Raw genomic sequence first — 17,032 nt, 5'->3', positions numbered from 1 at the left:
AACCTAAAATTTAAAAATATTTGTTACATATTATATATAGTTTGTTCGATTTGACATTTGAGTATTGATTTGATTCAATATTATATTATACACATATATATAATTTTATTTTAATCCTTTTCGATTTAATGACAGTTACACACACAACTTTATATGTAACTATATATACCTTCAACATTGTTGTTGGTGCGGACTGACTGGTTGAAGACTGACCAACTGATCACTGTGAAGATGGACGGATCCATCCACTGTCGATCCATGTAGTCACAGACCTCAACCAGCTTCTACGACAACGCCCTCATCTTCATCTGGCGGAAGGCCGGTCTGATGTGTACCCCTGGAAGGAAGGCCAAAGCGTCGTTCTCGCGATACGCTCTCTGCTTAATAATATGATTATGTGAATATGAAGAGAATATGAAGGAAAGATGACTATGAAAAGAATGTGACTATATGAACATGATGAATATATGAATAAATGAATGCCCCATCTACAAACCACTGCTGTGCTATAGATAACTGAGCTAATTGCCGGTCAGTAGCAAACAAGAGATGCATCTCTCCCTTCACCCTGACGTCAGCGCACACGAACCCTTCAGGCAGGAAGCTCTCGACAAGCTGCAATCCATAAAATACACATATAAATACAAATAAGATGTGAAGCTACAGAAAGGTTAGGCTATAGCCATCAATATAGTTAAAGAAGCTTTATCCATTGACAGTTTTACAAATACCATAACCTTTTCTGTTCTTTATGAAATAACAATTCTGTTATATACCAAGATGACATTTACACATCAAGTAAGCTTTAATTATGCATAATCAGGAGGAACCCGAATGTCAAAGATTCAGACCTTTTTCCAACAATCCAGATTGCTAATTGACAAAAAAATGAAAAAAACATTAATAAGATATTGGAATAAATCTTTTATGGTTTTTAGTTTATTGTATTGAATAACCACTTCTCCTTGCCGGATACTGATAATTACGGCTAAAATCTGTTTGTTTTGTTTGTAAAGCAACTGTTACTGCATTTTAAAATTTTTCTTTTTTTATTTTGACTGTAACTTTTCCGAAATCTTAGTTTACAAACTTTCATCCATTCACAATAAATAACGAATGTATAGGCCACATAACAATCAATTATTACTTTCACTTTTCAAAATAAGGTAGCTTGTTTTAGGACAGAAAAGCACCTGTTTTAAATATAGGCAATTATCCTAATTAAATTACATGGTAATTTCAATGATGTTTTCGTTTTTGAAATGTTAAATGCTTGCTCTACCAAATTATAAAGGTTATTTTTTGGAAAGAGTTTAGCATTTCATTTCAGACAAAGTTATTTGGTAAAAATACAGGGTGGTGCTTATTTTATGCACGGGTGTATATTTTGTGGTACTTAGTTTATTTAATTCATTAACTTAAATCAAATAATTAAATGTAATGATAGAAAAGATATGTAAAAAAATGACCTCAAATGGCCTAAGTTTCTCTCTACACCTGGTGGCGATACCAGACAGCTTCAACGTCGCCCACCATCTATGACATCTACGACCGCTTGGGGAAGATCGACGCCCTTGCGGAGCAAACCTCAACGATGTTGTTGGCTCGTATGGTGCAAACCACGACTATGCTAGTCGGCATCATGTCTAGGGTGGACAACGACAAACTCCCGGGAGAAAATAGAAAATGTCGAGGAGGAGCAAGAAACAACCCGTCTTGATATCCGGAAGGTGGGACCGGGCCTGGAAGCACAGCACACCGGCCCACATACCGGTCGACAGACAGGCCGACGAGAAGACAGAAACGGCCAAACCAGTATATAATTTATTGAGACTCTCTTTCGTGCCTTCAGGCTATTAACATCTTTCTTGGAAACATCCACTTTTAATTGAGATTATTGAACTATAATGATCTTGTAACTGGCCAATACGACATCGTCTTCTGTTGGTTACCCAGCCATGTTGGTATTTCTGGCAAAACAATGGCTAATTTTGCTGCAAAGGCAGCACTCAACAAATCTGTGACACCACTTCGTATTCCATATACCGATTGTAAAGCCGTTATTAGATCTTATATCCGTGATCTAATGCAAAAGAAGTGGGACACTCAAGTAGGTATAAATAAATTACATGATATAAAACCCTATATTGGTAACACCTACTTGGGTTGTCAGTCCAGATTTGAAAAAGTCATTTTAAGACGATGCCGCATTGGCCATTCTCGATACACACATGAATACCTGTTAAAAGGTGAGGATCCTCCGTTTTGCGCCCCGTGTGATGAGAGATAGTATTGTTAATTTTCATTTAATCATCAAAATTTTAAAAGAAATAGAATTATTAGATAAATGTTGAGGAATGGTTTGTAAATAGATGAATATTTTATTATTGGTAGTTTAGATTAGTAACTGAGTTTGCTAGTGGCTGTATTCTCAAAGGGGTTGAAGTATTGTAAAATTATTGTCCTCCTGAGAGGGTAAGTAAGTCCCAATACATTCAAAGTAAATTTAAACCTACTACTATACTGAGTCAAAAAAGAAACTTCACATTCTTTCATCAGGGCACTATAAAAGAACAAGAGATGGTAAGATGGTTAAATTGGTATTATTTCATTGCTGAGATCTGTGTGATGTACTCGATACACTGACAGTGCCATAATCAGTTCCATTAGGCTACACCGCCGTTCCAAAACATGGGTATACAGAATGTCAAGTCACAAGAATAAAAATGCGAAATTTCTCAGTTCAGTATCGTGTATGGCCGCCCCGCGCATTCACCACTGCCAAACACCGTCTCCTCATCGACTGCCTGATGCTTGTGAACACGTGGTTGGGGATTCTGCGCCATTGCTCTTGCAATTATTAACATTATTGACAAAGTTCACTATTTGTTACGAGGGAGGACTGCAAAGAGAGGAACAGCCAGGTGTACGCGTGCACAAGTGCCGACAAAGTTATTGAATCATTTACCTGTGCTGTGCTGTCTCCACCCTTTCTCGCACAAGAATAGGTTTTCTCTCGAGAATAGCTCCAGTGCTTCGTCCACTAAATCGTGGCCATTTCGGCATTGGTCCTGTGCGCGTACAAAGAGACCTCTATGTGAGTACAACCTCCAGCCTGGACATCTGGATGGAGAAAGTGAGTGAGTTGGGTTTTACGCCGCACTCATCAATATCCCAGCTATATGGCAGCGTTCTGTAAATAATCAAGTCTGGATCAGACAATCCAGTGATCTGCGCAATTGGGAACTGATGACATGTGTCAACCAAGCCAGGGAGCCTGACCACCTGATCCCGTTAGTCGCCTCTTACGACAAGAATGGGTTACTGAAGGTTCGACCGCCTCCGTGGTGTAGTGGTTAGAGCGTCCGCCCGGAGAGCGGAAGGTCGCGGGTTCGATCCCCGAACGCGTCATACCAAAAGACGTTAAAATATGGAACTTGTTGGTCCCTGCCTGGCGCTCGGCATTAGTGGTTACAACATGGACTGGTCGGCTCGGAGTCAGTATAATGTGTCTGAGTGGGGTATTCATGCTTCACTGCAGCATGGTATCTCAGTGGGCTAGCACTATCAAACCAGCTTCAGTCTGGCTAGTACAAGCAGCCGCACATACACACGCATGCACGTCGTCATATGAGCGAAATATTCTCAAGCACGACGTAAAACCCAATTTCACCTCACCTCACTGAAGGTTCATTTTAGCCCGGACCATCACGGTTTCAAGTCTAATTGTATACATTTCAGCCGTAAATATGTACCTCATAAAGACACAGAACTATTTTTAAATGGCACTCCCATTAAAGTTGTCAAAGAGGCCAGGTTTTCGGGTCTGATTTTCGACGCCCATTTAACTTAACCTCAGCATATCAAATACCTAATAATTAAGTGCCTGAGGGCACTTGACTTGTTGAAAGTCGTTTCTAATTCAAAGTGGGGAGGGGATCAAACTACCCACCTACACTTATACAGATCATTCATCCGTTTGAAACTAGATTACGGCTACATCGTATATGGTGGAGCCTGTAAAAGCATCTGTCCACCACCAAGTTCTAAGGCTATGTCTTGAGTTAGAAGTTAGAAAATATATCTCCTACCTGCATTCTTTCTTCTCCTCCTTGGCAATTCGTGAGGCCACAAACACTGGCACCGTTTAAAAAATCAGAAACTAATGAAGTACAATATAAACAAGAATTTAATAAATTAAAAAGTAAACTATTAAATAAGACCTAAGAAATAAGGTCGCGAGCTTTCTCCAATAACACATCCTGAATGACTGATACACTAATACAGTGGAATTGTAGAGGACTTGGGAAGAATTATAATCAGATTCTTTTGTTGATACAGGACTTTAAACCGTCAACATTGTGTCTCCAGGAGACATATCTGAAACAAACTGATGTTTTTAACTTACGACAATACAGTTGTTACCATTCATTTTTTCCCCAGGGGGACAAAACGACTGGAGGATCTGGTATCCTGGTCAGACAGGACATGATTCATAGCGCCGTTCAGCAGAGATATCAGAAACAACAGGAAAAGTCAAGAATTAGTTTTGATTCAAATAACGGTGAAGACTATAATGAAGTTTTTCATTACATGAGCTTCATACAGCTCTTGAGCAAGCTCATGATACTGCAGCGGGTGATGACACTATTCATTATCAGCTGTTGAAACACTTGCCTGAATCATGTCTAGAGACACTTTTAGATATATTTGACAAAATATGGACGTCTGGACATTTTCTTCCTTCGTGGCGTAATGCAATTATAGTGCCCATACCAAAACCTGGCTGGGATCTCACAGATCCATCAAGTTACAGACCGATTTCTTTAACCAGCTGCGTCTGTAAAACCATGGAACGAATGGTAAATAACAGATTAATTTGGTATCTGGAAACCAATAACCTCATTACAAATATTCAATGTGGTTTTCGGAAGAATAGAAGTGCTATTGATCATTTAGTACGGTTAGAATCCTTTGTAAAAAATGCTATTATAACCAAACAACACGCAGTATCAATATTCTTTGATCTTGAGAAAGCATATGTTACTACTTGGAAGCATGGAATTTTAAAGGATATGCATGATTTTGGTTTGCGAGGTCGTTTGCCTCTTTTTATATCGCAGTTTTTAACTGACAGGCAATTTCAAGTCCGAGTGGGTTCAACCCTGTCTGACCATTACAATCAAGATCAGGGTGTCCCACAAAGCAATATATTGTCTGTCACGCTATTTAGGATTAAAATAAATAGTCTTTCAAAGGTTTTAAATGATTCAATCGATGGATCCCTTTTCGTGGATGATTTTAATATTTCTTGTCGTGGTAAAAATATGCGAACTATTGGGAGACAATTACAACTTTGTCTCAACAAAAGTCATAGATGGTGTCTGGAAAACTGCTTTAAATTTTCGAAATCCAAAACCAACTGTATATATTTTTGTAGGAAATACAAACTCCATAAAGATCCTGAATTATCATTAAATGGCACACCCATCAAAGTTGTCAAGGAAGCTAAATTCCTTGGTCTCATCTTTGACTCGCATTTAACCTTTCTGCCACATATCAAACATCTAAAAGCCAAATGCCTGTAGGCACTCGACTTGTTGAAAGTCGTTTCCAGTTCAAAGTGGGGAGGGGACCAAACCACCCTCCTTCATTTGTATAGATCACTGGTCTATCGTATATGGTGGGGCCTGTAAAACCAACCTCAAACTACTTGTTTCTATCCATCACCAGGGTCTAAGACTTTGTCTTGGGTCGTTCAGAACCTCTCCCATTGACAGTCTCTACATTGAGGCCGATGGGCCATCTTTAAAACTTCGCCGTATCAAATTGTCTTTACAATATATCACGAAGTTACATTCAAATGAATCCAATCCTGCTCACAACTGCGTTTTTCATCCTCTTTATGAGGATTTGTACAATAAAAAAACTTCACTTGTTCCACCTCTTGGGATAAGAACCCAACAATATATTTCTGCTGCTAGCATTGAGTTGGAGAATATATCTCCTTCCCGTCTTCTTTCTTCTCCTCCTTGCCAATTGGTTAGGCAATATAAACAAGAATATAATCAATTAAAAGGTAAATATAATACATATAAATGCTTATTTACAGATGGGTCCAAGGATGGTGGCGCGGTGGCTTGTCATTGGATCCAGAACAATATCTTCTCGTTTACCGCATAACAGTCCTATTTTTACAGCTGAAGCAAACGCCATATTAACAGCCTTATTAACAGATATATTAAAAAACACCCTAAATACGAACAATATATAATATCTTCAGACTCTCTTTCTTGACTTCAGGCTATTAAAAATCTTTCGTTTAATAGAAATTATTGAATTATATAATGATCTTGCTACTGGCCAATGTGACATCGTCTTTTGTTGGTTGCCTAGTCATGTTGGAATCTCTGGTAACACAATGGCTAATTTTTCTGCTAAGGCAGCACTGTGACACCACTGCTTATCCTATACTCTGATTACAAATCTAGCATTAGAACCTTCATCTATGATCTGATGCAGAAGAAGTGGGACAACCAAGTAGGTATCAATAAATTACATGAAATAAAACCCTATATTGGTTACACCTACTAGGGTTGTCAGTCCAGATTTGAAGAGGTCATCATGTGACGATGTCGCATTGGCCACACAATATATACACATGAATATTTGTTAAAAGGCGAAGATCCTCCATTTTGCATCCCTTGTGATGAGAGAATCACGGTCAAGCATGTCCTGCTTGACTGTATTGATTTTTCCATCACAAGGGATAAGTATTTCAATGTCAAAACATTGAAAGATCTTTTTTACAATGTCAATAATCATTTAATACTTGAATTTTAAAGGAAATAGAATTATTAGATAAATTTTGAATAACATGTTTTGTAAATAGAGAAATGGTATTTTAAACATGGTAGTATGAATTTGCAACTGCGATTGTTAGTGTCTGTACCCTCAAAGGGGGTTAAAGTATCGTAAAATTATTGTCCCCCTGAGAGGGTACGTAAGTTCCAAAACTTTCAAAGTTAAATTTAAGCTTACCAGATTTTTAATCGTAGTATATTTGTTCCTTTAAAATTCAGCTAAACTTTCCTACAATCGCCAGCGGCTGAAGGGATGGTGTAAATCCAGCTAGGGCCCATGCAAGTAGCAAAGGTACTGTAAGTCCCCATGGTCCCTGGTATGGTGATCTACCTTCAGTTGTTGGCGATCTATAGCCTATATCTATATTGTGTTGTCCCCTATAGTTAGAAATGTTTTAGATTTAATTACTAGTTTTACATGTATATCTGAGATATTCTAGTTGTTTTACTGTCTTTCGATGATAGGTTTTTACGTTATTCATTTACTGATTTTCCTATTGATATCAACTGTTCTCCTCACGATATGGCTGCAATATTGCCGATGTGACGTTAAATTTAAAATCACTCACTCACTGTCCTTCGTTGACAGGTTTTCATAATTTAGCTTCAATTATTCTTCAACTATAATTTAATTTGGTCACCATATGACTGAAATATTGCCAAAGTGACTTTAAATTTTAACTCACTCACTCACTCACTCCATACTCTGATTACAAAGCTATCATTAGACCGTACATTTGTGATCTGATGCAAAAAGTGGAACACCCAGGTAGGTATCGATAAACTACATGAAATTAAACCAACCATCGGTTACACCTACGTTGGTTGTCAGTCCAGATTTGAGGAGGTCATTATTACGAATACTTATGAAAAGATGAGGATCCTCCGTTTTGTATCCCTTGTGATGTAGGAAACACAGTGAAGTATGTCGTGCTTGACTGGTTTGATTTTTTCATCACAAGGGATAAATATTTCAATGTCAAAACATTGAAGGATCTTTTTATAGTGTTAATTGTCATTCTATTATTGATTTTTTAAAGGAAATAGAGTTATTGGATGAATTTTGATTAAAATGGTGGAAATGGATAAATATTTTATAATTAGTAGTTTAAACTAACAACTGAGATTGTTAGTGGCTGTATCCTCAAAGGGGTTAAAGCATTGTAAAATAACTGTCTTCCTGAAAGGGTACGTAAGTCTCAAAACATTCAAAGTTAATTTAAATCTATTGCTATTTTTTAATCGTAGTGTTTATGTTATTTTTATTTATGGTTAGATTATCTCAAATTCCTAACAGGTGAAGCGATGGTGCAGCCAGGGTCGATGCAGGAAGCAAATGTACTTAAGTCCCCATGGTCCATATGGTCCCTAATATCTACCTTCAGTTGTCGGCAATATAGAACCTGTTATTATATTGTATTGTCTTCTAGAATTAAAATATTTTAGATTTACATACTAGTTTTATAGTCATATCTGTGATATTCTGGTTGTTATTACTGTCCTTCGATGACAGGCATTTTATAATTTACATGTGTTTATGGTAAATTTAAAACTTGTTTCAGTCGCGATATGGCTGAAATACTGAAGATGTGACTGTAAATCTTAACTCACTCACTCAGTGTTCATGGTTCCACAACGTGACTTCCGTGTTATTCACAGTCTCCAGTCCCATGTGACATATGTCCACAAGCTACATTGTACAGTACCAATCGATGTCATCTCCATTACAACTTTGCTGTGCCATTCCCCAGTGAACATAAACAATTTGATGAGTAGTTACCTGATGTCGGATAAAATGATTTAATTCCAAGGGCATTCTTGTATCAGATCAGTCTTATATCTGATATGTTGTAACATATTTCGGTTAAAACGTACATAGAGTATGTTCTTAGCTGGTATTATATATGCTTACAATCATTGTGTCCCTAGTATGGTGATCAGCCTTCAGTTGCTGGTGATCTATAGCCCGTTTTTTTGTTGTATTGTTGTCTATAGTGACATCTTTTTATGATAACGTACTAGTTTTAAATTCAGAGCTGTGATACTTTAGTAGTTTTACTGTCCTTTGATGACAGATTTTTATGTTATAAATTTATTGATTTTAATGTTGATATAAATTGTTCTCGTCACGATAGGGCTGAAATATAGCCGATGTGACGTTAAATATTAACTCACTCACTCACTTATAATCACTGTTACACAATAATTCACTTCAAAATGTAAATAACTGTTTTCGACTTAATCTTTGACAGATATTCACCATCGTGCAAATCCGGTGGTGTATTTGTAGTAGTTGACAACGTAATAGGATGTCTAATCAATATGTATTTACTACCCGGTTGTGGGGTTGTGTTTACAATTCAATCACCGCCGATTGATTCACATTTGGAACACATTAACGCATAAAAAGTTTGTCATTGATTTTTGTGGTAGCAGAACGCTCACATGTTCCACCATTAGCGACGAGGTGTTTACGATTCAGAAACGCTGGGGATCATTACTGTTTGAAAGTCACTTATAAACACCTGCTCGTCATATTCAAGAGTGGATCAGACAAATTATATGGCCGATAGTTCAACCAACCATCCACATTCGTTCATCTTCGAAGACGCACAATCACCCATATTACCATATCAATCAGCCAAGTGATATCGTTGTACACAGAACCCTTAAATGTATTATTGTGTGTGCCCTTCAGTGACGATTATCTTGGAAACTGGTCTTGGTGTCATCCTTAACATAAGAAAATGCAACGAGAAGTGGTGCATAACATCCTCCTTATTTACATGGCATTTCTTCGTATCCACAATCTGCGGAATATAATGCATTTAGTTGGTAGCCCGGTCATAAGCGGCAGATTTTGGACAACCTTTGTCTGAATGAATATTTAATTCTAAGGGTGATTGCAATGATTCACTATAGATCCCTGAGGTACTGTACATTGGCTGTCGGCCATGCTGAACGAGCTGTGCAACTTTGTCTTTTCTCTTGGTTTCTATTCTATGCATTTATGAACCAATGCGTATCAGATGACCTTGGATATATACTCAAACAAAATTAGAAACTTGATAATGAAGTTATTGTTGATTATTATGAGGAGGTTTGTGATTTGTAGTTTGTTGTTGTCCCATATGCACGGCAATGACATAAGGACTGTCTTGACAACCGACGGGAAAGATGTGGTCATGAAGCCTGATAAACGACAATCACGTGCATCGTGTCACGCGATCACCTCAGCCACTCATTGGAAGACCAGTACAGCTTGTTCGGCTTGACCTGATCAAGTGAATACTAATGCATTGCGTGACTATGTGGCCTTGTGGTTAAAGTGCTCGCTCGTCACGCTGAAGATTCGTGTTCGATTCCCACATGGGCAAATGTATTAAGCTCATTTCTGTTGTCCCCCGCCGTGATGTTGCTGGAATATTGCTAAAAGCGGCGAAAAACCAAACTCACTCACTCACTCTCTCACTCACTATTGCAACCGTCCTAGGGGTCACACTCGTCGTGTACTTCATCTCTTCAAACAGTCATATCAGAGTGAAGTTCGCCGAGGGGGTTGCATTTTTTTTTCAATACAATGATGCCATAATCAACTTTTTGTCGTTTGCGCGGATGATAGCATCTATTTTCGCCATTTTAATGCTGGTTTGTGTACATGAAATAATTACACAGCGCAAACACGCATCTTCGGAAACATAAATACATGTTAACGTTCGAAAGTGTCAACTTGCATGAAAATGTCATGGAGAAAAAGTGATTCAAAATATGCATAAAACTAGCGTTTTGCATCTTCAGGGCAATTTAACTGCTATTCAGCACAGATACGAAATCATGGTACTGGTCACTAATCGCCAGAGGGCGTTGTTTCAGCAAAATAATGCCAGGCCTCACACAGTACATGCCACTATTCAGTATCTTCAGAATGAGAACATTACAGTACTTCATAGGGGGGTGCAGGGGTGAAACTCGGATGAAAATGACATGTGCACCCACCCTTTTCTCAATAGTATGCAAACACACACACAGATATTGAAGAGAGCGCCCAGTTGGGAACGGACGCCTTCACTTCAACTTTTTCATAAGCTATATATGTTAACAGACATTTAATCTTTTATACTGTGAAATTTGGTTGCAGCTGATGTGTTATCTTACTTTTAAATTAGCAGATTTAATGCTTGAAAATACCCCTATGCGTTTCTTTCTTGAGGGAATATCTGTAAGTATAAGTCTACCTGTACAGAGTAAAACTTGTATCTACTGACTCTGTGTTTTCAGTTCAGTTCAGTCTACTCCATCACACATTACCTACGCTGCGGCAGTTACTCGCTCTGTGGCAGTGTCCTCTACTGCGTGTCAGACTGACTTGACCGGGTCAAGTCAGAGAAACCTAGTTCGTCAGCTTCAACCATTAAACCTACAGCCACAGTCACTCAATCTACGTCTGGTTCTCAGACTGATGAAACTGAATCCGAGACATCATCGCAAACGTCTGTTTTGCAACCAGCCGTGTTGATGTAAATCCAGCTAGAGCCCATGCAGGAAGCAAATGTACTGTTAGTCCCCTTGGTCCTTAGTATGGTGATCTACTTTCAGTTGTTGGCAGTATATAGCCTGTTTTTATATTGTATTGTCATCTATAGTTACACTGTTTTAGATCTAATTACTAGTTTTAAATTCGAATCTGTGATAATCTAGTTATTTTACTGTCCTTCGTTGACAGGTTTTTACAATTTACCATTAATTACTATTTATAAAGTTAATTGTTCTCGTCACGATATGACTGAAATATTGCCAATGTGACGATAAATGTTAACTCACTCACTCACTCTTCATCTTTGTGTACCTGTGAAGGCCCGGGTTAGAATATTGCTCTTTAGTAACCCATGCTTGTCGTAAGAGGCGACTACGGGATCGGATGGTTAGGCTCGCTGACTTGGTTGACATATGTCATCACCGGTTCTCAATTACGCAGGTCGATGCTCATGCTGCTGATCACTGGATTGTCTGGTCAAAACTCGATTATTTACAGACCGCCGCCATATAGCTGGAATATTGCTGAGCGCGGCGTAAAACTAAACTCACTCATTCTTTGTGGGTACCCCTTATTTATTTCTGAACATGTCAGAGTAATACTTTACTGGTTCCCACTTTTGCATGCATCAAACCGGTTACTGAATTTTTCATATTACACTTCTCTAATTTACTAGTCGTATCATGTAAAACAATTGCTACAAAGGTGGATTTGTCTGGATGCCTTGATAGATTTACCTGGAAACGTTTTGTAATGTCATCAAGCAACGATAAATGGATACATCTGTCCAAATTCTCCAAGCCATTTATTATCCATGAGTAAATTGTGGTTGCATGCAAAAAAGGATCTTGTCCACTTTTATGTTTGAATTACATTTAGACCAACTGTATCATATATCCGATTAGTTTAACTCAAGGTGCATTTTGTAATGTCTTTAAGGAACCGTTAAAAGAGATATGTGTTCAAAATGTTGTCAAACAATGTATCATCCATGACTAAACTGTGGTTGTTTGGGGAAGAAATCAAGCAGACGTTTATGTACGTATTTTATTTCATCAACTGCATCATACAGACAGGATGCAGATCAACATGTTACGTGAAAAATGAAACAGGTTACAAAATAGTTAAATGAAAGAATTTGAAATTATTGAAAAAGGAAACATAGTTTTAATTTTCAAAACGATTACCATTTCTTACCTTAAAGTCCAAGGTAGAAATTTTAGAGTATAATTAAAATATCGGCCAATCTCAGAACACCGTTAGTGCGACAAAGAACGAGAATGTGTATATAACCAAAATAAAAAGAAACACTCTCAGACAAAAATATTCCAGTGCATCAGCAACATCCTTCCAGTCAAGCGAGCTCTCTTTGAAGGTCATGTCAAAGGGATAAATCTTCCTGCAAGATACCTTAAGAGCTAAGGAAACAAGCTTCTGTAAACACCTTGGAATCTCTTCTTCATTCGGTTTCGGTTTGTTGTGAAAGACCAGAACAACAATGGTCAACATGACGTTGATGGCACTAGAAGCTGTCACCGTCGTTAGATACACCGTCAACATAGCCATCCCTGTCGACGTCTTCGGGATGAGTTCACTTGCAAACGTCATGAAGACGACTAGAGACAAAAGCACTGTGACGGCAAAGGAGAGCTTTTCACCAGATTCAACAGGGACAGCAAAGACGGCCATGTTGAGAATAGACAGGATGACGATGGGGATGAGGACGTTGAGGACGTAGAACAACGATCGACGCTGAAATCTGAGGGTAATAAGCCACTTGTCCACATTACCAGTCCTGATTGATGATAAACTGGTGTCCAGTAATTCCCACTGGTCGCTTCTTTGAAATCGATCAACATGGACGTTATCACTTCCAGTCACAAATTCCACTTCTTTGACCTTGTAATGCACGGCCATAAGGTATATGGAACATTCCTGTACGTCAAAGGGGAAAGTGCGGACATTGAGTGGACAAGACGTCTTCAGGATGGCGGACGGTAACCACAGCACGGTGCCGTTACTGAAAACTGTCATGCGCTGAGTATCTCCCTTGAAAATGTCTCGCTTTTCCAGTGTGTTGGTGACCGTAATGCTCGGAAACCATGCCTTATAGCCATTGTTGAACGTGAAATATTTGATCCCACCAAAGTCCTCAGGATCCCAGACCAAGAACTCATCCTTCCAGTCTATAGTGAACAGAGCATTACATATGAACTGTTGTTTCACATCGTCAAAGTCTGTTATATCTAACAGGTTAACAATGGCGGACACCTTGACTGTTTCGCTCTGGTTGTTCAGTGGCCTATGCTCAGGTGTGTAGTTTGAAAACAGGTAACTTTGTAAACGTCTCGCATCGTGAATGGATGCCCCGTTAGAGACACTCAGTGTCAGCATCAGCACCAGACAAACCCACCACATCCTCCATCAAAATACAGCGATGCTTGCCAATCCTTAGCTTGAGACTCCACACACACCAAGACAGTCCAATGACGTCAGCAAATACCCACACGGGTCAAATGCAAACGTTTCTGAAAGTGTTTCTTTTTCCCACTATGTGACTTCCGAGTTATTCACAGTCTCCAGTCCCATGGGACATATGTCCACAAGCTACATTGTTCAGAACCAATCGATATCATCTCCATTTCATCTTTGTTATGCCATTAACGTTTGATGAGTGGTAAGTCACTACTGTGACTACCTGATGTCGCTTAAAATATGAGTATGCATTGATACCAGAAGCACCATTTGCAAACCAAACCAATGATCTATTCAAGTTAAAACGTACAGAAGGTATGTTATTTTTTGTCAGCTCAATTGGTCTAATGGTGTATTTGTAGTATCTGAGGACATAATTGGATGTATTTAGATTCTACCCATTGGTGGGGTTGTGTTCACAATTCAGTCATCGCAGATTGATTCGCGGTTTGGAACACATTAACGTTTTAAAACATTGTCATTGATCTTTTAGATGGCAAACATCATTACTAGATGTTACTGTTTCACTGATGCGAGAGCGGAAGGCTCACAGGTTACCCCATTGGCGAGTGTTTACGATTCGGGAACGTAGGTTGCCATCACTGTTAGTTAGTGATTTTGAACACCCGCTTGTGATACTCAAGTTTGTTTCAGACAAATCATAGGGCTAATGGTGCAACTTATGATTTACACTCGTCCATATTCGAAGACACACAATCACCTATATCAAACAGCCAAGTGATTATTCAAAACAACACCGTGATATCGCTGTACACAGAACCTTGAAATGTATCCTGTAAGCATGTTAAGGACAATTGTATGAAAACTGATATTGGTGTAATACTTAACATAAGAAAATACGCCTTAGACGTATTCTCGTTATTTACATGCCATCAGCAATCTCCAAAATATAATACATTAAGTCGGTGACTGTGTCATGGCAAGCGATTTCGTTCATTTGCAAGAATGAATATTTGATGCCAAGGGCAGTTTACAATAACTAACTACTAATCCCCGCTGTATTGTACCATCACTGTCGGCCATGCTAAACAAAATGTGCAACTTTGTCTTTTCTCTTGATTTTTATTCTATGTATTTATGAACTAATGCGTGTCAGATGACCTTGGATATATGATCAACAAAATTAGAAACTTGACTGACACATTACTGCCAATATGTGTGTGTGGGAGGTAATTCTTTTTTAGTTTCTTGTTGTGCCATACGCCCATCAATTATATGTGGGCTGTTTGAACATGGTCTTGGCGGCAGACGTGAAAAATCTGGTCATAAAGCGTGCATTTACGTGCATCGAGCCATGTCCCAATTCACAACTTAGCAACGTCAGCGTAAGCTCAATGCTGGATAATTTACTCCAGCAGTTGCACGAGCCCTCAGCTGTAGTAATCACACAACAGAACAGGCGGATTTCGGGGTCGGGAATCAAATCCGAGTCTTCGGCGTGACGAGCGACCGCTTTAACCACTAGGCTACACTACCGCCGTTGGAAGAGAGAACTTGGGCAAGCACTCGTCGACCAATGGCGATGTCTTGCGGTAAGAGTGCTTCCGACAAGTTCTTCAGACCATGAGTAGACCGTCCAAGAGGTCACACTCGTCGTTTACTCCCTCATTGGTACACATGTGAAGTTTGTGGGGGGTGCCTTTGAACGTCATACATTATTTGTTTCAATAAAATGACGCCGCCATCCACGTTTCATCGTCTGTATTGTTGCCTGGAAGATAGTATCTATTTTAATAATAATGCACACACTACGTCCATTGTGGGATTCAGTTTAACAGCTGTCAGGTGGGTGAGTATAAAGCAGTGTATAAAATATAGTTTGAACTTCGTGTTGAACTTCGTTTTCTTTCTCGTTTTCTTTTCAACATCTGTTGATTTTTTTCATTGTTTTAGTTTTTGGGACTGGCTGTGTTTGTTCAGGACGGGTCTATTTTTTGGACAGCCAATCCTTGGACAGACCACATTTCAAAACTATTTTATACACTGATATAAGCGATGGACCTGAGATTAAAGAGAAGAAAGTTCCATCCTCAACTAGCTGGTGTCTAGCTAGGTGCGCCGTGGCACAACGACCAACACCTACACTACTACCACAATGCCGTGACCTGTCACATGGTGCTCCCAGTAAATATGTAGGTATAACTCTATCTGGACAGAGTAAAACTGTTATCTACTGATTCCATGTTGAGAGATCTTACAGAGCCTTGTACACTAAACTATTGCACATGGGCGGATCCAGGAATTTTGAATGGATGGGGTTCAGGGGGGTTCGAACCCCCTGAACCCCCCATTGGCTCCACCACTGTTATATATGAGAGTATGCGAACAATCATTAAAAATGTTGTAATTTTTTTCTTTGTGTCATGTCTAAGTAAACTTAGGGTCAGTATTATTTGTTACATTGCTATACTGAGTCTAACAAAACCTTGTGGAAGGTGCGTGAGGTAACCTTTTCAATTGACCAATCAGAACACAGCTTACCAAATCGCGAAAGTTGACATTCGCACATACCTTTTGAACTTTTACCTCGAAAAAGTTTTGTACCCGAACGATTCCGAATGCTATTTTCCGTACGATCGCTTCCGAGTGATGCACATGGAGCACACCACAAACGTGAGTAAACAGTCGCTGAAAATGGCATTTTGTCAGTATTCAAGGATGTCAGCTTGCGGAAATATTAGCTTATTATAACCATGTCAACAGAAACCCAAAAAGAGCATATTCCGCAGGTCATATATCTGTGTTTTATGCGGGTTTTCATTTGTTGTGAGATCAGTGTTGGCGACCGCGGAAGAGTCACTCTTCTACCCAGAGTTCCATGCGGCAAGCTGAGAAAATATCCAAACACATGTAACACTATTTCGATTTGCGTAGCGATTCTTTGTTTACATAGGTTGTACGGCTTCACGTGCTGTCATCGAAGCTGATGGAGAGCAAACGATGCAGCCAGTTTGATATCTAAATATGTACTGTCATAAACCTTACTGTCGTAGTTGTAGAAAAATATATATGTAACAATGTAAAACATAATGAAGAGAGCGCCGTAAAGCTTTCGTGAGTCCATTCTCTTCTTATTAATAATATGCGCGTTTGATTACAAACAAGAGAAAAGTCCGGTCACGTGATATGCAAATTAGCC

General features: G+C 39.0%; 1 protein-coding gene and 1 long non-coding RNA gene across 2 annotated transcripts; one reads left to right on the top strand and one right to left on the bottom strand.

The window, feature by feature from the left end:
• Positions 1-832: 832 nt before the first annotated feature.
• LOC124271440 lies at positions 833-9,903 on the top strand. Its single transcript, XR_006897037.1, has 3 exons — positions 833-1,001; positions 2,287-2,294; positions 9,893-9,903. It is a non-coding gene; the product is annotated as an uncharacterized LOC124271440 (long non-coding RNA).
• Positions 9,904-12,645: 2,742 nt separating this feature from the next.
• LOC124271432 (neuronal acetylcholine receptor subunit alpha-7-like) lies at positions 12,646-13,815 on the bottom strand. The gene has a single exon (XM_046706585.1). The coding sequence runs from the start codon at positions 13,813-13,815 to the stop codon at positions 12,646-12,648; it is 1,170 nt and encodes a 389-aa protein (XP_046562541.1).
• Between the last annotated feature and the right edge of the window lie 3,217 nt (positions 13,816-17,032).

The sequence above is a fragment of the Haliotis rubra genome, unplaced genomic scaffold (genome assembly GCF_003918875.1).
Source record: "Haliotis rubra isolate DU_JTF1 unplaced genomic scaffold, ASM391887v1 Scf160, whole genome shotgun sequence".
Lineage (NCBI taxonomy): Eukaryota > Metazoa > Mollusca > Gastropoda > Lepetellida > Haliotidae > Haliotis > Haliotis rubra.
This window is presented reverse-complemented; position numbering and strand designations above follow the sequence as displayed.

What these genes read in the sequence shown, in the direction of transcription:
- LOC124271432 (XM_046706585.1), bottom strand. Translation starts at nt 13,815, where the DNA reads ATGTGGTGGGTTTGTCTGGTGCTGATGCTGACACTGAGTGTCTCTAAC.